This window comes from Pyrus communis, chromosome 4, assembly GCF_041283825.1.
Source record: "Pyrus communis isolate YQ-2024b chromosome 4, ASM4128382v1, whole genome shotgun sequence".
Taxonomy (NCBI): domain Eukaryota; kingdom Viridiplantae; phylum Streptophyta; class Magnoliopsida; order Rosales; family Rosaceae; genus Pyrus; species Pyrus communis.
This window is the reverse complement of record NC_142568.1, coordinates 4,425,903-4,447,844: the sequence shown is the minus strand read 5'-3', so window position 1 is coordinate 4,447,844 and position 21,942 is coordinate 4,425,903. Positions and strand designations below refer to the sequence as shown.

The 21,942-nt window shown below is 37.9% G+C and overlaps 4 protein-coding genes and 1 long non-coding RNA gene across 10 annotated transcripts; 3 read left to right on the top strand and 2 right to left on the bottom strand.

Moving 5' to 3' along the window:
- Positions 1–1,130: 1,130 nt before the first annotated feature.
- On the top strand, positions 1,131–5,894 carry LOC137723237 (coiled-coil protein). Of its 2 annotated transcripts, XM_068462394.2 has the most exons (4): positions 1,131–1,216; positions 1,785–3,143; positions 3,696–4,225; positions 5,198–5,894. In XM_068462394.2, exons 2-4 carry the CDS (start codon positions 2,975–2,977, stop codon positions 5,525–5,527), a joined length of 1,029 nt encoding a protein of 342 aa, XP_068318495.2. In that variant the 5' UTR covers positions 1,131–1,216; positions 1,785–2,974; the 3' UTR covers positions 5,528–5,894. The 2 variants fall into 2 exon arrangements, with proteins under 2 accessions (XP_068318495.2, XP_068318496.2); XM_068462395.2 differs by lacking the exon at positions 1,131–1,216 and having other exon boundaries at positions 2,879–3,143; positions 5,217–5,894.
- Positions 5,895–8,026: 2,132 nt separating this feature from the next.
- LOC137722568 (casein kinase II subunit beta-1) lies at positions 8,027–12,716 on the top strand. Of its 5 annotated transcripts, XM_088692377.1 has the most exons (6): positions 8,145–8,267; positions 8,372–8,642; positions 10,051–10,269; positions 10,935–11,044; positions 11,137–11,302; positions 11,926–12,716. In XM_088692377.1, the coding sequence occupies exons 2-6, from the start codon at positions 8,408–8,410 to the stop codon at positions 12,054–12,056; spliced, it is 861 nt and encodes a 286-aa protein (XP_088548503.1). In that variant the 5' UTR covers positions 8,145–8,267; positions 8,372–8,407; the 3' UTR covers positions 12,057–12,716. The 5 variants fall into 5 exon arrangements, with proteins under 5 accessions (XP_068317703.2, XP_088548504.1, XP_068317702.2 ...); XM_068461602.2 differs by having other exon boundaries at positions 8,027–8,642; positions 11,137–11,299; XM_088692378.1 differs by having other exon boundaries at positions 8,031–8,642; positions 10,950–11,044; positions 11,137–11,299.
- A 2,184-nt stretch (positions 12,717–14,900) lies between these two features.
- On the top strand, positions 14,901–18,537 carry LOC137722905 (uncharacterized). Its single transcript, XM_068462022.2, has 3 exons — positions 14,901–16,363; positions 17,235–17,493; positions 18,005–18,537. The coding sequence occupies exons 1-3, from the start codon at positions 15,504–15,506 to the stop codon at positions 18,149–18,151; spliced, it is 1,266 nt and encodes a 421-aa protein (XP_068318123.2). The 5' UTR covers positions 14,901–15,503; the 3' UTR covers positions 18,152–18,537.
- Positions 18,538–19,132: 595 nt separating this feature from the next.
- On the bottom strand, positions 19,133–19,418 carry LOC148697328 (uncharacterized). The gene is made up of 2 exons (XR_015961463.1): positions 19,290–19,418; positions 19,133–19,216 (listed from the first exon to the last, which is right to left on the bottom strand). It is a non-coding gene; the product is annotated as an uncharacterized LOC148697328 (long non-coding RNA).
- Positions 19,419–19,685: 267 nt separating this feature from the next.
- On the bottom strand, positions 19,686–21,235 carry LOC137722468 (large ribosomal subunit protein eL43). Its single transcript, XM_068461474.2, has 5 exons — positions 21,101–21,235; positions 20,777–20,816; positions 20,171–20,259; positions 20,011–20,093; positions 19,686–19,922 (listed from the first exon to the last, which is right to left on the bottom strand). The coding sequence occupies exons 1-5, from the start codon at positions 21,101–21,103 to the stop codon at positions 19,859–19,861; spliced, it is 279 nt and encodes a 92-aa protein (XP_068317575.1). The 5' UTR covers positions 21,104–21,235; the 3' UTR covers positions 19,686–19,858.
- Positions 21,236–21,942: the final 707 nt, after the last annotated feature.

Genomic DNA, 21,942 nt, shown 5'->3' with positions numbered 1-21,942 from the left:
GAGATAACTTTAGAATTCAAAAAAGACTAATGGAGGTGCAATGGAATGAGAATTGAGAAGAATAAAGATGTCGTAAATGCAGTGGAGACAACGAGATAAGAGACGAGAAAGAAAGAGTGTCATTCTTTTTCCTTGGTGCAAAAGTGAATACTGTATCATGGGTTAAGTTCATTATTTAGCTTAGTTAGGCTAAAACAATGATGGATAATTGGTCATAGATAAGTGTTACATAAGCAAAGTAGATAATAAAGCAAACAAAATTATATTTGAGGACCAGTGCTCCATTTTAGGTTAAATTTTGAGATCAAGTCGTAGTTTTGAGTGAAAGGAAATAACTTTATTTTCTGTAAAAAAAAGTTGTAAAAAAGTTCGATATGTTTATAATTTGACAACCCGTCCATAATTTTACGATTTTATTAATTTTAAAAGAGTGAATGGACAAAAATGTGCCTAAAGGCAAAATTGTTGACCTTCATTAACTGTCATTTCGGGACGCGTATAAGCTCTTAGGTTGCCGTAACCTCGAAGTACTTAACGTTACGAATGTGTAGGCGCAAGCGGAATCGAATTTGGAGATACGATAAATATTTTACGAAACTACGAAACTTGAGGGTGTTTTATAAAATTTGAATTTTGGGTACTTTATTATCTTAATATTTTCTGAGGGGATATTTTAAATATTTTATAATTTTTCTGGCCCATGGGGCCCAAACCCACACAAACTCTCCACTCTCTTCTTGCCATGTTTCCTTTCATCCACCATAAACTGGGACTCTCTCTCCTCTCTATCCTCTTTATCATCTCCCGTCTCTCTTTCACTCTAGCTCTCTCTTCCCTCTGTACAATCACCAGTGCCACCTCACCTCACCGACTCCAACGACAACATCGAGTTCACTCTTCCCCGTGAACCAGCACCACCATCATCACTTCATTCATTTTCTTAAACCCACTCCAAAAACCTGGAATCTTGACAGTGATAGAGACCACTGTACACTTCCCCTTCAACAAACCACCGGCGAGTTTCGATGATGCCGAGCAATGTAAGGTTTAAATCACATATTTTTGCCTCCCCCGCCTCATTTTAACGACAATTGACTCATTAGACGTGAGTCTTGGTGGCGTTATTGTAGAAACCATCTCGGGGAAACTATTTTTCCAGTTTCTGGCAAAGTCCACATGGTTACATGTTGTTTTACCACGGTCGAGGAAACTAAAGGTATATTCCAATCCCTTGTCCCCTAAGCTTCAATTTGATAAATTGGAAAGCTAAGGTTAGTGAAGATTTTGAGTGGTCGGAGCAGGGATTTTTCCCGGTAGTTGCAGCATCAACTGGCAGGAGAAGAAGAAGAAGAAGAAGAATGTTGTAACTGGCCGGAGAAGAGAAAAAAAAAAATAAAAAAAAATAAAAGAGGAAGCCCTGATCTGCGACCTGGATCCAAATTCGAACCTGGATTTGGCCCAGCCCATCTCTGAATTAAGCTTGGAATATTCCTTGTGTTAACTTTTTCGAAATTTTCTCGAGAACCCTCTTAGGCTAATTCGACGCCTTAAGTCCATTTTTGACATCCATTTAGTGAAATTCTGAAGTTTTGACATAGTTGACCACCAGAGCATCTCGGATGACTTTTTAGGGTTGACCGTTGACTTTTCATTGACTTTTTACGAAAATTGCCTAGTACCCTTCTCAGTGTATCTTAATGCTCTGATTCCAAATCCGCACTCCGTTTTCCTAAATTTAGTCATTTTAGCTGAGTTTTACTAACGGGTCCCAATATTATGCTTAGGTGCAATTACCACCGGAGACTCTGGCTTTCTCAGTTCGAGCAGTTGCGATCTCACGAGTATCTGTGAGTGAGTCTTTTCTTTTATATAGTATATATATAGTTGTTAGTTTCCATTTATACATTTCATAAAGAGTTTTCTACAATTCGCCTAGATTAGTGTGATGTTTATTTACGTTATTTGCTCATCGTGTGATGCACTGGTGCTAGTACTCGCTCGGGCTAGGGCCAATCTTTCACATATATGTTCACATCGCACCGTATGCTCACTTTGGATCCATTGTAGGTGCCAGTCATGTCCTAGATTGCTATAGGCAATTAGAACTCGTATGTGATGCGCATAGCGCTAGTATTCACATGATTGTAGTACTAGAACATAAATCATTATTACACCCAGTCCTATTCATGTCAGAATATCTCTGCATAAACTTGTGTGTCAGCATATGTCGATGAACACTCGTTATGATATGTTAGTTTATGCGAGATTACATACTACTGAACGTTAGGCATTTATTTACGAAATATTGTGACTTATTAAATTCTTGTGATATTGCAGGCTACGGTAAGTATTTTCACACTATACGTAGTATGTATATTTTGGAAACTATATTCGTTTTACGGCAAGGGATTATTATGTTTTCGAAAAAGTTTTTACAAAGCCTATTTTTAGGCTCACTCAGACACTCACCCTTGTTTTTTCGCCCGTCCAAGTTTTAGTAGCTAAGCTTTCGCATTGACGATGATTCTTGGCAAATTTCAGTATAGGTGGTACCTTCGATGATATAATTCTCATTCTATTTTGTTGTACTTTACTTATACTCTGACATCACGTGTGAAATGTGTTCATTACCGCTCACGAGCGCACTCTTATATTTAGACTTTTAGGTTTAAATTTATCCACATTTTCCACATTACTACACTTTATGGCTTCGTCACCCTCCTGTGTTGGCCAGCACAACTCGATTTGAAGTTCAGATAGACATTCCGGTAGGGGTGTATCATATAAGACTATGCGTGATAACCATTTCAGTTTTTATTTTTAAATAATAACGAAAATAAAATAATTATAAGAACGAAGAAAATAAAATGAAAGCCCAACTCCATGCCACGCGACTCTCACGTGTTGGGTCGAACCGAGAAAATATTCAGGGAGTCTCGCGACTGGGAGAGGAAGCAGAGCAGACTCAGCAGGGATGGAGGGAAAGGCAGTGAGAGGCGAAGCGATGGAGAGCATATCGGAGAGGCTATCGTCGTTGGAGGATCTCTACTTCCCTCGTGCCCTACAATCCAACGCCCTCAATCCCTCTGAACGCAAGGCTATACTCCTCGACCTCCTTTCGAGGGACGTCGCCGTTTTCCTAGGTACCCTATCTCTATATCTCTCACATGTCTGTGTTTGGTATGCTGATATCCAATGTCTTTTAATTAGGGTTTTACAGTACTTCTTCACAGGCTCACAGCCCCTAACTTTCTGCTTGGTTACTGGGAAAAAAGAAAAAGAAAATTGTTCCTTTGGTTTCCGAGAAAATTGAGGGGAGGGAAGAACAAATTGTGGTAAAGCTGATAAATTAGTGTAGTGGTGATAGGCTTTTAGCTCAGCTACGCTTTTGAAACCAAGAATTTAAGGATGATTATTTTTTTTAATTTCTATTTTTCATAATATTCATTGGTTTTGGATGCTTAGAGAATTGAGATTAGAGAATGAATTCTTAGCTGCATATTTGTATGTTTCTTTGTTTGGGAATCTCACTTTAGCAGGGGTAAACTGGTTCGAACTACCGAAATTAGACTGAATTACAGAACAATGTCTTCTTTTTTTTATCAAAATTTTTATGGGAAGCTGATGGTTTAAGTTAATTTTATTTCCCATTCTTCCAATACCCTTTTTCTTGATTGTTTATTTTATTTGTCCAGAACGTTATGGTTCAAAATTGACCTTTGATGAGCTCCGAGAGTTTGATGCGCTCCATGATGATTATGAAATCAATTGGCATGTGAAGCATCTTAAAAGCTTAATGAGTCCAACATCAGATGAATTGAAGTCAAGGTCAGTTACAGTCAAGAACCGGAGGCGAGCATACCTGAACAAATTGATGTTTGACGGGAATTATTTCTCAGAGGACTCAATGAGAGAGAGAGAGCCATACTTGCATCATGAATATGTTGGGAAGTTTCAGGATCCCATTGGAAGGACCATGGCCAGACCCGGAGAAAGGTGGTCGGACACGTTGTTGAGGAGGGCAGAGGAAGCAGTTTTGATTTCAAAGATTAGAGGGGAGCAGCAGAGGTTGGGTGTTCCTGAAAGTGATTGGGTTGGTGGTGGTGATAGAAACCAGCAAGAAGAGCAAGAGGAGGAGGAGGAGGAGGAAGAAGAAGAAGAAGAGGAAGAGGATGAAGACAAAGAGGAAGCTGTGAGGGCTGACAGAGGCACACAATCTACCGAGGTAACTTAGTAAACAATTACAAAGTTATACTTGCAAAATTGATAAGTCTTGTTTGTTTATCTATATATTTATATATTTAATATTTGTGCTGACTACCACATGATAAAAAATGAAAACAATATGGTGATTTTCTGTATTCTCTGTTGAATTTTGGAGTATTGTTCTATGAGATATGTAATGACCAAAATTGCATGCATAAAATCTGTCTATTTATTTATTTTCCTTTTTAAGTGGGTTATAATAAAATCCTAGCTATGACTTCAGATTTTAGACCCCTCTTGCCCTGCCTTTCTTCTGTTAACTATTGTATTATGCTGCGTATAGATAGCATAATACCTTGATTTTCTTATTTGTTGCATTTGAGTCGGTTTTAAAATAATTCTTACAAATGAGAAGAGGTGGTAACGTAGTTGTGAGTGTTGTGACACTGTGCTCTACTGATGAAACGTTAAGGCCCTGTTTAACAACTATCTTGTTTTCAGTTTTAGTTTTCATTTTTTTCCCTAGAGATACAGGGAAACTATATGGGAGGAATGCAGAATGGAGAAGGGTGAAGGGAGGTGGTGGGAGGAAGGAGGGAGAAATGAAGGAGATTATATGAAAGCAAAATCTTGAAAGAGAAACCCACTTAATGTTATTTTCACTTTTTGGGTTTTATTATTTATTTTGTGCATCAATTCATAAACATTTCTTCCACTATCCTTCCTTCACCCTTCTTCATTCCTCTTTTCTCCCTTGTACTTTTCCGATGTCTATAGCACAAAAGGTGAAAAATGAAAAACTAATCATGAATGGTTATCAAACAGCCCCTAAAGATTGTAATAATCTTCAATCAAGTCGGTGAACGTGCTTTCTTCATGCTTGGTCTTTGGTTCTTGTATACTAATGATTTAGTTGTCTAGTTGACTCTATTAGTTGTTACAAATCATGCAGGTTGTTCTAACGTTTTTAGATTTGCCTTGTTACTTATAGATGCTTATCGATCATCCAGTTGCACCCAACGGTGCTCAAACTATGGATAATCGAGATGTGCCCAATGGTGCTCAAACTGCAGGTCAGTCAGATGGGCCCAACGGTACTCAAACCACCACAGGAGGGCACAGTGAGAAAGAAACTTTATCTGCGGCAGAGTTGGAAGATCAGATGGACCAGTTCACCCACATCATGCAGCAAAAGTTTTTGTTGGGAGAAGATTCCGAGTACTTAGATTACACACAAATTGACAATGACGAAACACTGGATGATCACTGGCAGAGGGAAGCCAACCATGATGCTGAGGAGAAGTACTTTGCCGAGGATTAAGAAGAATCAAAGTGCATCCATTGTTCTCCAGTCTGCTCTAACTGAAAGCAATACTCTCAGTGTCCTTGAGAGTTCGGTTACCTAGAAATCCAGTTGTAAGTATACGCCTAGTTTCTCTGTCACTGTACATTATGTGTGTCACCAGCACTTTGTTTTAGTTGTTTGCCGGCTTTTCAAACTTAAACATCTTCAGAGTACTTGAAAAGTTGTTAGTCTCGACTGATTTAGATTATGCCGATGGAAAGGTACTACAAAGCTCAAATATGTTCTCGAAGTTTATCCTTGGTATTATTCTACCACAGTATTTGCCGATGAGTGAACATTCTGAATGTAATCACATGGATTGTGGATTGGTATTTTCCTGTCCTGTCCTTACCATGTGATTTTTACCAAGTTTTTGCCAAATTTATAGAGAACATCGTACAGGGCATAGGTACAACGTAGTCGTAGCTTCCCATGTTAATAATATGATGCCTTGCGTAAGTCTTTTTTGCACTTGATTATTGGTTCAGGATGCCAGGCTGGCGGTGTAACCGTTCCATGGAGATGGAGGTCCTTCTCCATCAATTGAACTTGTACCCAATTGAAACACAAAATCATAGTGATGCATATACACCCAGTTTAAAAGTAAAGTGACGTGTTTTAATGGGACGTATGCAGCAAAACCTGTACTTTTGTATCCGAGTCCGTAAGTTATGGGGAGTTCGAGGTTTTTTTTTTTTTTTTTCCTACAAGGAACTTGAATTTATAGGCGATTTGGTAGTGCTAAGAAAAATTAGCCTTCATGCATGTGTAGAAGATATTTTTTGAATTATGACGTGCTACGTGCGATTTACATGTTTTAAATGTATTTATATGCATAAATTGACAAAAGGAAAGTCAAGTATTTGAAGTAAATAAATGGTCTTATATCATGTTAGAAGAAACCTCTCATAAACCAATTAAAGCAGGTGAATTCATATAATAAAATCGGTCTCTATAGAATTTACATAAGAATAGAGAAAATAATATTTAATAAACAATTGATTGAATTACATTATTACTAACTCATTGTGAAACTAAACCCACCTACCTCCCTCTTAATGTAGATAATATCGTTTGTTAAAAAAAAATTTATTTGACAACTAATTTAATTACATTGTTATCCTTGTGCGAATAACCTTTTTTATAACTGGTATTACACGTCTCTTAAGACATTTTGAACGTATTTAAAAATAAATAAATTGAATCACATTATTACTAGCCTATTGTAAGATACTAATTAAAAAAAAAACAAATAAACAAACAAACAAACCACAAAAAAATTAATTATAAAAGAATACTATTAAAATGACGAAAATGCCCCTACCTTATTTAATGCATTATTTTGAATGCTTTTGAAGTTTTTTGTCTTGGAAGCATTTTTGTCCAAATATTTTTGTTAAAACTTGGTGACACCAAAATCATTATTGACCTTTTTTCATTAACTTTATATATAGAGATATTTATAAAATGTATAATTAGTTCGATGCGTGTACGAGAGATCTTTTATTGTTTACGTGGATCATGGTTAGAAATTGCCGAACAATTATGATTGGTTTACCAATACTTTAAGTGTGTCCGACCTAACAACTTTCATTAGCTTTACACTCTGACCGTTGTCTCATTATGCAATTATTAATGTGAGCTAGCAGCTATCATTAGCTTACATGAACAGCAACATGTCCTACCCTATAAATATCATCATGCACGGTGTACCTTTTCATTTCATGTTACCGGTGCAATATATTTGCATGGTTATTTCACTTTTCACGTGATTATATAATGCAGACTTCAATACATTTTTGTATGTATTTCACTCATAATTATTGTGCCTATCTCAATAATCTCTACCGCCTACCGTTAAGATTGGCTGAGGCGGATAAAGACGGTTGCGTACTTACATGATAAAGGACTTTTTAGCTTAGCGGTCCGGTTAACTTGTATTCCGAGTTCACGTTTTGCCTAAAACTCGGAGCATTTTCTCAACAACCCACTTATTCTGCACTTGACAAATACCACGCTCCATCGTGGACCCCACCCCACCCTACCCTTCCCCTGCCACCAGAGAAGGAGGAGAATGTCGAATTTATTGCAAGTCCCATTCATAATTTCAGTTTTTTTTTCGAGAAATTTTTAGTTGTGACGGGAAGAGAAGTGGTATGTGGTGAGAAATTTTATTTTTTAAGTTATTAACATTTTATCATACATATCGTAATATTTGTATAATGACATGTGATGTATCATTCCGTGTACCAATCACACTGAAAGATCTCTCATTCTCTTCATTCACTAGTCTCACTCAAATTATTAATTTAATTATTTTAAAGTTAAAAACCATAAACAGCGAAAACTATATCTGGCGACAGCTCCACTCCGATTGGCTCCCGCCCGATTGGGGTCCCACATGACGATCCACCCAACATTCCCCGATCACCCGACCCGTGGTGGTCATATCCTCCCCTCCTCTCTACAGAATCTAAACGACCCAAACTCTAGATCTCCCTCCATATCGTTCTCCCATCCATCTCCAACTAAATTACCATAATACCCTCCTCCGTAATAAATATAAGCTTCTCTCTCCTCACTCTGATTTCGCACTAATACTCTCTCTCTCCCTCTCAAAGCTGAAGCTGAGTTAGCTAACCCAAGCCCGAACGAACGAATTTCAGGCGACATGAGTTAGCAATCAAAACCGAAAACCCTACTTCCACAGCCCTAGGTTTTTTCACTTTTCAATTTTCAATTTTTATTTATTTTTCATTTTTTTTTGGGGTAGAATCGAAATTACCATGTTTGGGTGATTAATTTTGGGCATCGAAGGAGGAGGAGGAGGAGGAAGAAGAAGAAGAAGAAGAAGAGATGTACAGAGAGCGCGGGGTGGTTGGGTCTAAGACGGCGGAGGTGTTGGGGCCCGCCGTTGATCGGAAGCAGCGGATCAACGACGCCTTGGACAAGCAGCTTGAGCGATCCTCGCCCTCCACTTCTAGGGCAATCAACGGCAAGGACAAGCCGCTTATCATGGGTGGGAAGCAGCCTCCCTCCGATCACAAAGACTCTCGCTCTGCCTCTCTCACCAAAACCAATTGCTCCGATGGTCTGAAATTTTCTTTCTTTCCTGCTTTTCATAGTCGTGTTAATTCGATTTTAGTCGCATTTGGTACCTTTTTTTTTTACTAATTTTTCATCTTTTTTTTTTTTTTTTTTTTTTTTTTTTGTGGGTTTCTCTTGAAAGAGGAGATTATAGATCGATTGTCTGCCTAGCATCATTATTAGGTTAAAAGTCTATGTTTTGCTTTGTTGCATTAAGTTTAAGCCTAGTTTGGAAGAAGAAGAAACATGGTATATCATAGATTTACCTTTTGATAAACCTCGAAGAAATGAACTGCATCTGGGTTGAAAGATAAAATTTTTACTTCCATAATATCAATTGGGTGTGTGCATAATAAGAAGCACGTATACTTCAGTTTGGTCGTGTATTATGCGTCGGGTACTTCCAGATACAAGTATTCGGCATTTAGGATAGCATTACACTTTCAGATGCGATTTTAAGAGGAGAAGACTAATAGGAAACAAAGATTTAGTTCAAAGATGAACTTGAATTTGGATGTATTTATGTTAAAATGTGTTTTAAATTATATATTTTATTGTCGTATCCATGACATATTGTAACCTAGTTTGTAGAAATTTTACGTATCACCATGTCTTGGCGTATCGTGTCACTGTATCTGTATCCATGCTTCATATACATATACTTGTTTTTATTCGATCGGGTGTGTGCATATACTTGTTTTTATACGATGGGTATCCATTTAGGAATTCTATTATAACACTTGACAATGCGTATTACGGATAAGCATTCTGTTTTTACCCATTGAAGCTTGTTAGTGGTATTTGAATCAAACTTTGTTTTTGTTATATAGAGCTAAAACTAAAGTATGTCCTTTGCTGTAGAAGTCCGCCCCAAATTAAATACCATTGTCTTATTTCTTTAGCAAGCTTATCGATAGAAGAAAAGCTGTAATTTTGAGGCCCATTTAGATGGTTATTCAGTCTGCTGTCCCATCCCTTCCCTCACATGATTTTACGGTCCTTTAAACCACCACCAGGCCCCGAATCCAGAGGCTACTGGGCATTTGGGATATTTGTTTGAACTTTGGCAAGAGTCGGTCATTGTAGTAGAATTAGGTTTTTGTAGGGAGTAATGCTAAACAGTTAGGTGTTCAGTCACATTTTGTGATATTGAACATCTATTCGTGTTGATCTAGAGTTAATATTGTTGTCTCAACATGAAGACATCTTTGTTATTGTAGTCTGGATGTGTCCCTTTTGTATAAGGAGCAATGTTGATAAACCATAACAATAGTTTTCATCATTAAAATCATTGACGTATGTGATTTGTGGAACTCTAGTAAAATTTGATTTATAACTAGAAGGTATATTGATAGATAGAAGATACCAGTTCTGTAAATTTACTGATTGGAATGTATCTGAATTGGCTGTAGAGGAATCCGAGACAGACAGTGAAGAGTCGGATGTTAGTGGTTCCGAAGGGGATGACACATCTTGGATCTCATGGTTTTGCAATTTGAGAGGAAATGAATTTTTCTGCGAAGTCGATGATGATTACATACAAGATGATTTTAACCTCTGCGGGCTAAGCAGCCAAGTGCCGTACTATGATTATGCACTTGATTTAATTCTGGATGTTGAATCTTCTCACGGTAAGTATATGTTTTGGTTTATTGTCTCGTTTGATGACAACTATGGTGTTAATGACATTATATTAGATATTATGTTTCTTATAAAATAAAAATAAGTTTGTTATGCATTGGCCCATGTGTATTTTTCAATGCAGCTATATGATTAAACTGTATTTTTTGCTAGAACTCTTTCCGATTACTTCAGAATATTGATGTCTGCTTTCGTGAAATTTTTTCTTTCCCCAACTTAATAATAAAGTATGATTTTTTTAAGACCCAATAAGGTACTCTTAAAAGCCCTTATTTAAAAAAAGTTCCAACTTAATTTTACCCTCTTGAAAAAAATTAGAAAACAAAAATTGAAAATGAAAAGAAGAACCCTCTTGCCCTCTTTCCTCCCCTGTCCCACTATCCCTCTCTCCCTCATGTGCTAACCATGGTGTTTCCGTGGTCAGTGGTAATGTTTCTGGTTGCCAGTGGCCACTGAGATTTATAATTCTTACTTTTTAAAGGCTGGAAAGAATACTAATAGAAGAGGTAAGATTCCATTTGTTATTTTCGAGAAAAGAACGTAGAGAGATATTTTGGATACAAGTAGACAACCCAGTTTTAGAATATATGACAATATTTGTGTTCCTTGATCACCCAGAAGATTGTTTGCCAATTTTGATATATACATTGGGCAGGTGATATGTTCACAGAAGAACAAAATGAATTGATTGAATCAGCAGCAGAGATGCTTTATGGTCTCATTCATGTTCGATATATATTGACAAGCAAGGGCATGGCTGCCATGGCAAGTTTCTTTTCTTGATTGTCTGTTTGACAGTTTCATTGCTTATTGACTGTAAAATTTGGAAACTTAGAATTGGGTTATTGGATCTACAGCTAGACAAGTACAAGAACTATGATTTTGGGAGATGCCCTAGAGTTTTCTGCAGTGGACAACCCTGCCTCCCAATTGGCCAGTCGGATATCCCACGGTCCAGCACTGTAAAAATATACTGCCCCAAGTGTGAAGATATTTACTACCCTCGATCAAAGTATCAAGGTAGTATCCTTTATATCATTGAACCTATATTTACAATTGCTGGCTGCATATAAGCAGCTGGTTTGTTAAGATGCTGCTCACAGAATTTTCTTTCATGCCTTGCCATATATATATATATATATTTTTTTTTGTTCCTTTGCTGGTTGGTATCTAGATGTCCCGTAAGCATTAATCTCTTGTCTAGGTTGAGCTGGGGGTTTCTTTAATTTAAATTCAATTTGTAGGTTTTGTCCTGAGAGGTATCATACAGTAAGTTATTTTTGTATTCTAATTCACTTGCATCAGTAGGCGTTATGGGTGTCTGTTTGGAGAGGATTACATGTTGTGCAGTGGGGAGGTCTTAGGCTGCTTCCTTTGTGCATAGTTAAGCATCGATTAATTTAAGCAACTTCATTTTGTCATCTGGGAACATTGTTAGCTTCGTACTGATATCTTCTGTTTATTCTTGAATTTTGTTAAAAAATATGAATTTACTGCATACTTTGTTCGTACTTGCATTTATCAGTATCCTGCCTTGTGCTTTGTGATCTATAACATCATTGAGGGCCGTGGCTCCTTTTGATGGTCGGACACAATGCTCACTAGTTATGCTTGCATTAATTTCTGAGTTACTTAACTCTATCTAGACATTGATGGAGCCTATTTCGGAAGCACATTTCCGCACCTGTTCATGATGACATACGGGCACCTGAAGCCACAGAAAGCGTCACAGAGTTATGTTCCTAGAGTGTTCGGATTCAAGCTTCACAAGCCATGATGCTGAAATTTCAAGCTTCAGCCAGGGCTATCATGTGAGACTTACTCCCCTCTGTCAGTAATGTTCTCGAGAGCGGGCGGACTTACTTGTCCGTTTGGCTTTAGTATCAATAATTACGTTGTAGTGGCTTCTGCCGGACTTGTTTTCTTCGTTTTTTTATTAGCTAAGGCGGGATTATTGGCGCTCCGAGAATAGCTAGTTCATCTCTACAATTTTCTTGTGTCTTGAGAATTGTATCGTGTAGTCTCTTAATATTCTTGTCTAATAGCACAGCAGTAGGATTATATACGCACTTAATTGTTGGAATATAGCATCATATAATTTTAGGGGTGTGATATCCACACATCCCATTTTACTTCTTACACACCTTTTTAATTTTTGGCTGTCAGATCGGATGAATTGAAGAAGATCAATGGACATAAATTATCAAGGGGTGTGTGAGATGTAAAATGGGGTGTGTGGATAGCACACACCTAATTTTATACCCTCTACATTCGGATATTTTTTGTACGCACTGGATGTGTTATTCTGCTTTTGAATCGTATTACATACGCACTTGTATGAGATGTTGGTATATATTTTTGGTGTGCAATTTGTAAGGGGACATCTATGCTGCATGGATTCTGAATTGGAAGGTTGGGAGCCCTCTTTTGTCTGTTAGTCGGGAAGTGATTTCTGCACTCTTTTCTTTTTCATTTGCACACGCTTTTTTGGAGTAGGATTCTCTCTTCTTTGTTCTCTCTTCTTCTATTTGGACGGCCACGATTAAATTACGTGAAATTTCATGAAATTCTATAGAGGGTGCAAATGAAGGATTCTCTCAATCATGGCACTAAATCCACAGAAAATCTTTTTTCTTCATTTGCACTCTTCACAGAATTTCAAGGATTTATGCACTCTTGGATTGAAATTGATTTTTTGCAAGAATAATCTATGAATGGATACTTGAAAAATAGATTATTCGGATCGTTAAAATTTGATGGAATGTGTGCTCTGCAATTAATCCTCACTTTTTGAAACAATGAGGTCCCTTCTTCCTGACCTTAAATGAATCATTTTCCCCATAACGTTATAAAAACTTGCAATTTGTTTAAACAAATGTTTGTATTCACTATTGAAAATCGCAATGCCACATTAGCAAAATTAACACTTCACTCAACTTAGATGAAGAAAAGGGGTAAATTGGAACACAAAAGAAGAGTACATGTGATAAAGTGAGACAAAATAAAGCGTATGTGTAAAGCGAGATTTTGTAGAATATGCGGGCACAAATTAAAATGTTTTTTTTCTTCTTATTTGTTGGAAATTATTATTGCGGTCAAAAATCTCATTGTGCACTTCTCACAAATGTATATATTTTTTTTCTTTCCAAATGTAGTGCTTATTTAGTTTTCCATCAACCGGCTAAGGTAAATTCAAACGTTTCACTTCCTTCAACATTCGAAAGAAAATATCATTAGAGCACTTCCACCGGAAGCAAAAGAGGCTGGCACCCAGTGGAAAAAACAAGCTGAGACTCAGCCAATCCACTCCAACCGGTGGAATAGACTGGCACCCAGCCCAAGCCAGTCCACAGGTCGGCCTAAAATCGACAGAGGAAGGAGACGGCTCATTTGACGCCTTGCTAACGTCATGGCTACAATCTCTCTCATCTGGAACCCCATCCAGCTCCTGGAACCCCACCCCGATCCCTGGAACCCATCCCAATCCCTGGAACCCCATCAACCCCCTTCCCCTGATAAATCCATATATTCAACACCATGTCCCCCTTCCAAATCATGATCCTCCTGCAACTCGGATCGTCGTCGATTGGTTGATTAACTCGGATCTTCCTGCAACTGGAATTTTTTTTCTGTTTTGTATATTTTCGATGAATTTCTAAATATGAAGGTGTTGATTTTTGGGGGTTTACGGTGTGCGCATGTCCATGTTTAGAATAGGGTAGATTCGATGATGTGGTGTACAAAGAGGAGAAAAAAAAAGGAAGAACAAGAAGAAGAAGAAGAAGAAGATGGTGTACAGAGAGAAGAAAAAACTGGGAAAAGTGGGAAGAATAAGAAGAAGAGGAAGAAGAAGACGGGAGGGGTGTTAGATGAAGACAAAAATTAAAACACCAAATTATTATTTTATAATAGAAATTAATAATATTTTAATAAAATTGACTAGGCTATTTTTTGTTAGGGGTGGAGATGCTTTGGCCTATTACTGTTCATTAGGGTCTATTACTGTTTACTTGAGTCAATAAATGAGCTGGGTGCTGGTGCAAAGTCTTTAGGGGTGGAATTGCTCTTAGTTTAATTTAAAATTAAAGGAAAACTAATGAAAAATGTTTGAAAACTTTGAGTTTTAAAGATAAGGACAAAATAAAGGGTAAAGTAAATAATAACATAATTGACTTTTTAGTGTAAAAATGTTTGAAAACTTTGAGTTTTAACGATAAAGACAAAATAAAGGGTAAAGTGAATAATACCATAATTAACTTTTTAGTGTAAAAATATGATTTTTTATTAAAGTGAACAATATCATAAATTTTTTTGTTAAAATTCTCATTTAATTAATTGGTTCCAACAATTTTTTTTCTTATCATAAAAACCAGTCATCAATAATGTAGTTTAGTACAGCAATGCAGTGACGTTGTAAAAGACTAGAAAATTATTTAGTTTTGCAAAACATCAATTTCAAATTAAATAACTAATTAATCAGCACCAATCAAACGTTACGATTGTCAAAGTTAACAGACGGCAGGACGGAAAACCGCAAACGTCAATCGCCACTCCGCAGTACCATCTGATGATATCCGAGCTTTTTCTGTCAAAAAATATCAATGTACTCAAAAAAAAAAAAAAAAAAACAGTCAGCAATTATCCACTCGGGCTTTGCCACTTGTTTCGCTTCCTTCAAATACAAGAAAGAGTGGTGGTATTTCAGAAAATATCCTGAAGTCCAGGGGCTTTGTAGAGAAGAGGAAAGACCACCCCAGGTCAGTTCTGGTTTCTGCAGATAAACCAGACATGAAAAACCAGAGCAAAGCAACAAGAAACAGCAACACATCACACAGATATCCACCATTTGCTCTGATCTCAGAAACCCAGAAAGTCACAGAAGAGAGAGAAAGCTAGAGAGAGATAGAGAGAGAGAGAGAGAGGAAGAAGAAAATATGTGTCTGTAAATGCAATTCAACTCAGATCGGAAGAGGGAAGGAAGGCAGAAAAGCAGAATCTGAGAGGAATCAATTCCTCATCAATTTCAAAAGCACTTTTAAATTCAAACCCAAATGTTAATTGTTCAAATACCCAATTAGTTCTACATGTTATCACCAAACCAAACCACCAACTTGATCATTTCCAAGCAACCCAGGCCCGGAAATCACCAAGCCCAGCAGCACAATCCCACCAAATTCACACCCAATTCAAATTCCATGATGAACCCATCTCTTACAATCCTGCAATGAACCACACACCTTCCACTTTATCCCACTCTCACACACTCTCCTCTCTCCACCACCACCCGATTCACTTCCACCGCCATAGCCACACTGCTTTCAATTCCGGCCCTTCTTCTTCGTTTCTGTATTCTGCTTCACTTGCAATCATTCCCTTCGCCACCCGATCACTGGTTCTGAAGCTTTTCCGTCATTTCCGCTGTGCCCATTTGCTCAGAGTCCACTGCCGCTTGATTGTCCTCTTCTTTTTGCCTTCCCTTTACTTCATCACCAGTTCCCGCCGCTCTTTCGCTCTCGATTTCCTCTCTGTGATCGCTTTCTCGGCGGCCCTTTTGATTTCTCTCAACATTGCACTTCCCCGTTTTGTTTCGACTCGGTTGTTTCTTTCCCGCTCTTTGCCAATCAAGCTTTGTTCGTCTTCCTGCGTCTCTAAGCCCGCTCAGCCTGTTCTTTGGTCAATTGGATCGAAGCCAAAGTTGGACAAAAAGCCGAATTCGGGGTCTTGGGTGCAGGTGTATAGTAATAAGGATGTTTATGAGGGTGAATTTGATAAAGGAAAATGTTCAGGAAGTGGGGTTTATTACTATCATATGAGTGGGAGGTATGAAGGTGATTGGGTGGATGAGAAGTATGATGGTTATGGTGTGGAGACTTGGGCCAGAGGTAGCAGGTATCGCGGGCAGTATAGGCAGGGCTTGAGGCATGGAATTGGGGTGTATAGGTTCTTCACCGGTGATGTTTATGCCGGAGAGTGGTCTAATGGGCAGTGTCATGGGAGTGGCATACATACTTGCGAGGATGGAAGTCGGTATGTTGGGGAGTTCAAGTGGGGTGTCAAACATGGACTTGGTCATTATCAATTCAGGTAAAAGCTTACTGTCTTCCTTAACATATATGAAGCGAATGGATATGTGTTTCGATTTCCATGTTCTTGTCTATAATATTGATGTTTGGAATTGAACACTGATTCATCTAGTTGCCTTGTTGTTCTATGTGGTATGGTAGGGTTTTAGTTACACAGTACTAGGATGACCGATTTGAAATGTTTTTGTACCTCTCTCAGTTACTAGGTTGTTAAGATATTAAGTCAATTATGTGGTCTTGTCATCTGGTATGCAATTTTTGGGCTAGCTAGGTCTAAATAAGGTTTGAGCCCTTGAGGTATCATGTGCTTAATGGAATTGTTATACAGTTTGCACCAAGTTTAGAGACTGGTTGATTTTTGTCTCTGTAGTTAAGTATTTGTTTTTACATTCATGAGTTTATAGATGCTCCGTGTCAAGTCAGTCGGGCCTTCAGTTGGATTTTTCGTTGTTCTTTTGCATAATTACCAAAACAATCAAGGGTGGAGGTTATTAGGGTTCAAATGTGGGTTATGGCTAGCATCATATTAGAGTACATAGATTAAATGGTCAGCATCATGGTGTTTGGAACTATCTCATACTTTTTTTGCTATTTCATTCTCCGGCACATTATCTACAGGGTCTCAGTAATCTAATATTTATTTTATATTTTAATATAAACAAGACACTTTGGATTTTGACTACTGTTCTTATACTTGGTTAAATTCGAAAGGAAAACTGATCTAGTTTCGCTCCTTTCAATTTCATATACATGTGTGTGGGCGCTTGCATCTGTGTTTGTCTCACACATGTTAAGAATACTTGTTCCTCTGATATGCTAGTGAAAGTTAAATTCGCAAGCACAGGGCTGATTTGGTATATATGATAACGCAGAAATGGTGATACATATGCTGGGGAATATTTTGCGGACAAGATGCACGGTTTTGGAGTTTATCAGTTTGGGAACGGCCATCGATATGAAGGAGCCTGGCATGAAGGTAGAAAGCAGGGACTTGGCATGTACACTTTCAGAAATGGGGAAACACAATCTGGTCACTGGCAAAACGGGGTCCTAGATATTCCCAGTGCGCAAAATACCCAACCTGGATCTTCTTATTCTGCCAACCATGCCAAAGTGCTTAATGCAGTCCAGGTAATTGCTTTATGTCCTTGTGGTATCAGTATTTCATTGGAACAAATTCTACTGTAAATATGTTGGTCTACAACCATAAATATTTAGTAGGTAAATATCGTTTGATTTGCTTAACGTGTTTTGTATTGTATGTTGTTGACTTGATTATCAATTCAAGTTTACAGACATTTGATTTTAGGTAAATATCGTACTGAAAAACTGGAAATAATTCTTTTATTTTTTGACATCAACCATGATAGCATTTTTGTCGTAGTTTGTTGGAAGTTTGTGCATAGATGAATTATTCCAACGCCCACTACAGATTTCATCGGTCCTTAGAGTTAGACCGCCGTTTTTCTTTTGACCTTACGCTACCTGAGCTTTTCCTCTAAAATGAAAGTTCTGCAATAGAAATACTCGGTGTTGATTTACGTGAAGACTGAATGCAAAACCTTAATTATTTGATTTGAACAAGCACTTACCAGTTACCGCAACTATATGAGTTTCTTACTGAATACCATCTTATGAGCAGGAAGCACAGAGAGCTGCTGAGAGAGCATATGCAGTGGCCAAAGTAGAAGAAAGGGTGAACCGAGCTGTAGCGATAGCTAATAAAGCAGCAATTGCTGCACGAGTTGCGGCTGTAAAGGCTGTGCAAAAACAAGTACACCCATTGTAACAATGACAGCAGCGGCACTACCCGCATTCACCTGATGTTCCGATCAATCACCCATCATGATTGTGTGACAAAGCCACACAAGCAAAACTACCGCGTAAATCCGTGAATGGGTTTGTTTTTCTTCTCTTCTACTTGGTGTCTTTGCTCCTGCAATTATTTTGATGGGGAATGCGAGGTACATACCTGGAACCACATTCAGTCAACTATAGTTATGGCTGATTGAGGAGCAGGCCGGTTTTCGCCTTTTTTTTATCCTTCTGGCCTTTCAGCAATATGTACATATGATGAGTAAGAGTGCAAGTTATAGACCAAGGTTTGTGATTCTACGTTTTTGCTTCCTATTGTAAACGTTACTGGTTATTGTTATATATGTAATTTTGCCTGGATGAACTCGAGCCATGAATATTCTATAACGACTCTATATTCGATTGGGGTGTGATATCCACACTCCAATTTACTTCTCACACACCTTTTTAAATTTCGACCATCGGATCAGATGAATTGAAGAAGATCAACGGACATAAATTATAAATTATGTGTGACAAGTAAAATAGGATATATGGATAGCACACCTCTATTCGATTATAAGTACGAAATACATCAAAAAGAAAATTAATACAGGATCATATTTCCGTTTACACATTGTAGGATTGACAACTAGGGGTTTTTTTTTTTTTTTTTTTTTAGGTCGATTGATTGTCAACTAGTTAATGTAGTTAAATTCATAGAACTGGTTTTTCCTTCATCTACGGCGTTCATCAATTATAATCTAATAAGATAAGGCCAATCCGCATCCGGTTGTTGGATTGAATGGTGAGTTTTCCAATCCAATCCACTCCGACTAGAGTTGAGGGCCTCGTTATGTCTCTAGGATTGGATTTGAATGAATAACTTGCTATGTTTCAAGTAATAACGAAGATAGAGGTGGATGGGTCTTCAGTTCGAGGGGATTAGGAGAGAGTTGTGCTGGCGTTTTCAGACTTTCAGTATCATCACCGTTTGGTTTCATAACAATCCGATGTCGTAAGAGTAGCTGCGCCAGAAGCAGCAAATGGATTGCGGCACCTGACCATTACAGAGTTGGTATAAGATAGCAAGACATGCGAACATTAAAGACCGAAAAAAGAGATTGCGGCACCTAATTCGGTCTCCATGGACTACCGTGGCACCCGATTGATCCGGTCTCCATGGACTGCCATGGCATCCGACAAATCGAAGACCATTGAGAGCGGAACAAGTTTGCCGTTGTGACTTTGGTGCCACTTCGTCAAGGCCCCTAGAAAACCACTCTTCTGCAGAATCTACTTGTTCATTGCTCAAGGGCAGCAGTTTGAGGCACATGATCCGTCCGAGTTTAGTTCAGACCGACGTCAGCGTTTGATGTATTGCCGCGCAGGTCACTGTTAGATGCAAAGCTAAAGAGACCAGAGCTGCTCAGGGTTGGATGCAAGCTTAAAGTTTGCGCTCAGCAAAAGAGATGACATAACTTGCAGTATCAAACAGAAATCCAGAAACAATTAAATTGCACTCCGAATTCAAAGATGGCCGCTAAAATCTCATATTAAACATACTACAACGAGTCAACATTTTCATCTAACTTGTTCGAAACAATATAACAAAATAAAAGGAGAACCACATCCCCAAAACTGTTTGGAATATCCATAGCTGCAAATGCTCAAAACGTAGTAGAGGTCAACAACAGCAGGCTTAACTCTCGGTTTGCTCCCTCAGCCTTCTAATGGTGCTCCTAACTGTCACAGCACTAGCAGTGCTGTTTAAAAATACGGAAGTATCATTTAGTTAATCACGCGAACAGAAAATTCAAGAAAAGTGAGACAGCAGTGAAAAAGGGTTCTTACTTCAAAGTATAGGCACCGCCTGCCTTCACTTTTCCGCAGTCCTTGCATCCCCAAATTCCAACGGCCTTTCTCTTCACAGCATACTACATGGAAATGAAAAATTTAATCATGTTTCCTCAGACTAGAGAGACAAATAGTTGACAAAATACAACCACACTACCTTGCCACAGAATTCACAGAAATACTTGCTGTGCTGGCTAACTTCCATTTTCTTAATCTGCTTACGCAGACTGGCACCGTAACGGGTTCCTGTAATAAGAGGCGGAAGACAGAATCGTAAACACTTCAATCCAGAATCAGATCAAAACGTCACAAATGCGAAACATATCTACTCAAAGAATTTCTTAACAAATCTGAATGTTGTATTTTGTGCATAATTTCCACCAGAACTATTTGACACACATGAACACACATTTCCCTTACCAACGAAACTAAAACAGAAAACGAACAAAAACAAAAGACGGTTCAATTTCCAATCCCAAATTCGGTTTTACATACTACATATTGGCTGCGAGGTAACTATAACTAGCTCTTGTATTGCAAAAATGAAAATCAATTATTCAGGCATACAATCACAACATAAACCGCGTCTCGGCCAAGTTAAACCTACTAGAGCAAATAAATTTCACACCGATACACGACCATGAGACAAGCAATTAAATTTATAGAATAATGAGTAATTTCACAGATCGCAACATAACAGAGAACAGATTGCATTACAACAAGAGCATTAAGATTTAAGTAAAACAAATGGAACTTAACTTACCATATTTCCCAACAATACCGGCCTTCTTCGTCCTCTTAGTCTGAAACACACAAAACATTCATTTCTTATAAACACAGCGGACATAATTACCAAATCAACATAACTTTTGCTTGTTTTAGAGGTAACTCAAAACACCCAACTATTTTTTATCGTTTAATTCCACAAAAAATATAAGCCCATATCACCACAACATTTTCCCAGAAAACTAAAACAACAAACAAATTCTGAGGAAACAAACAGTGGATGGATTCATACATATATATATATATAGAGAGAGAGAGAGAGAGAGAGAGAGAGAAAGAGAGAGAGAGAATAAAGCAATACCATTGTTGTGGATTGGAGGGTCTGCTGGCTGTGAAGGGCTGAAGCGGCTGGTACTTTCTTCTTCTCAGAGCAAATAGAGAAACCCTAATTTGCTTTGTTCGGATTTATAGAGCCCCTCAAAAGGAGCAAATGGGCCAACTTTAAACGGGTCATACCAACTGGGTCCATAATTAATAATGGGTTGGTTAAAGGCCCAAACGCAGAGAGAAAATTCTCAGAATCTCCTATTGAACCAAGAGATTTGAATGTGTTTTTATAAAGAGTAATGCTAGGAAGATAAAATTCATAAACTAAATTATGTGTCATTAATGAACACGTTTATCAACACATAAATAATAAACTAATATTCAACTTTCATGTTCTTTAGTTTCTAAAATTTTGTCTCCAAATTTGGTATCCTTAACATTACCCTTTTATAAATTATTTGCTTGTTGATACCATTCCTGAAATGTTTGTGGAGAGATTTTGTTGTGGTGAATTAAGCAAATTGGTGGTTTAGCGTAATATTGATTGAATCTTTGACATTCACTACACCAAATCAAAAGAAAATTCTTGAATAAGGAGTTATGGGACTTGTTAATATGGGGTCTTTTTAAGATCCATTATAAATCAATAGGAGTCTATTTTCGTACTTAGATCCAAATAAATAACTCACAAAAAAGCTCGAAAGAACATAGAAGCTCAAGGATGACCCCGGTTCAAGTCTCCAGACAAAAAAAAGTAGTGGTCAGTAACTTTAAATTAAGCACAGAAATGCATCAGACCTTGCCCCTGGCATCAGACGCTGAGCTTAGGCCACTACTCTTAACCACCACCGACCACTACCTCCAAATCAGTGTTTA

What these genes read in the sequence shown, in the direction of transcription:
- LOC137723237 (XM_068462394.2), top strand. Translation starts at nt 2,975, where the DNA reads ATGGAGGGAAAGGCAGTGAGAGGCGAAGCGATGGAGAGCATATCGGAG. An exon ending in GGACGTCGCCGTTTTCCTAG is followed by an intron (nt 3,144 to 3,695) that starts GTACCCTATCTC and finishes TTATTTGTCCAG; the next exon opens with AACGTTATGGTTCAAAATTG. An exon ending in GAGGCACACAATCTACCGAG is followed by an intron (nt 4,226 to 5,197) that starts GTAACTTAGTAA and finishes TGTTACTTATAG; the next exon opens with ATGCTTATCGATCATCCAGT.
- LOC137722568 (XM_068461601.2), top strand. Translation starts at nt 8,408, where the DNA reads ATGTACAGAGAGCGCGGGGTGGTTGGGTCTAAGACGGCGGAGGTGTTG. An exon ending in GCAAGGGCATGGCTGCCATG is followed by an intron (nt 11,045 to 11,136) that starts GCAAGTTTCTTT and finishes TTGGATCTACAG; the next exon opens with CTAGACAAGTACAAGAACTA. An exon ending in TCGATCAAAGTATCAAGGTA is followed by an intron (nt 11,303 to 11,925) that starts GTATCCTTTATA and finishes AACTCTATCTAG; the next exon opens with ACATTGATGGAGCCTATTTC.
- LOC137722905 (XM_068462022.2), top strand. Translation starts at nt 15,504, where the DNA reads ATGAACCACACACCTTCCACTTTATCCCACTCTCACACACTCTCCTCT. An exon ending in CTTGGTCATTATCAATTCAG is followed by an intron (nt 16,364 to 17,234) that starts GTAAAAGCTTAC and finishes ATGATAACGCAG; the next exon opens with AAATGGTGATACATATGCTG. An exon ending in AAGTGCTTAATGCAGTCCAG is followed by an intron (nt 17,494 to 18,004) that starts GTAATTGCTTTA and finishes TCTTATGAGCAG; the next exon opens with GAAGCACAGAGAGCTGCTGA.
- LOC137722468 (XM_068461474.2), bottom strand. An exon ending in CGGTATTGTTGGGAAATATG is followed by an intron (nt 20,260 to 20,776) that starts GTAAGTTAAGTT and finishes CTCTTATTACAG; the next exon opens with GAACCCGTTACGGTGCCAGT. An exon ending in TCTGTGAATTCTGTGGCAAG is followed by an intron (nt 20,094 to 20,170) that starts GTAGTGTGGTTG and finishes ATTTCCATGTAG; the next exon opens with TATGCTGTGAAGAGAAAGGC.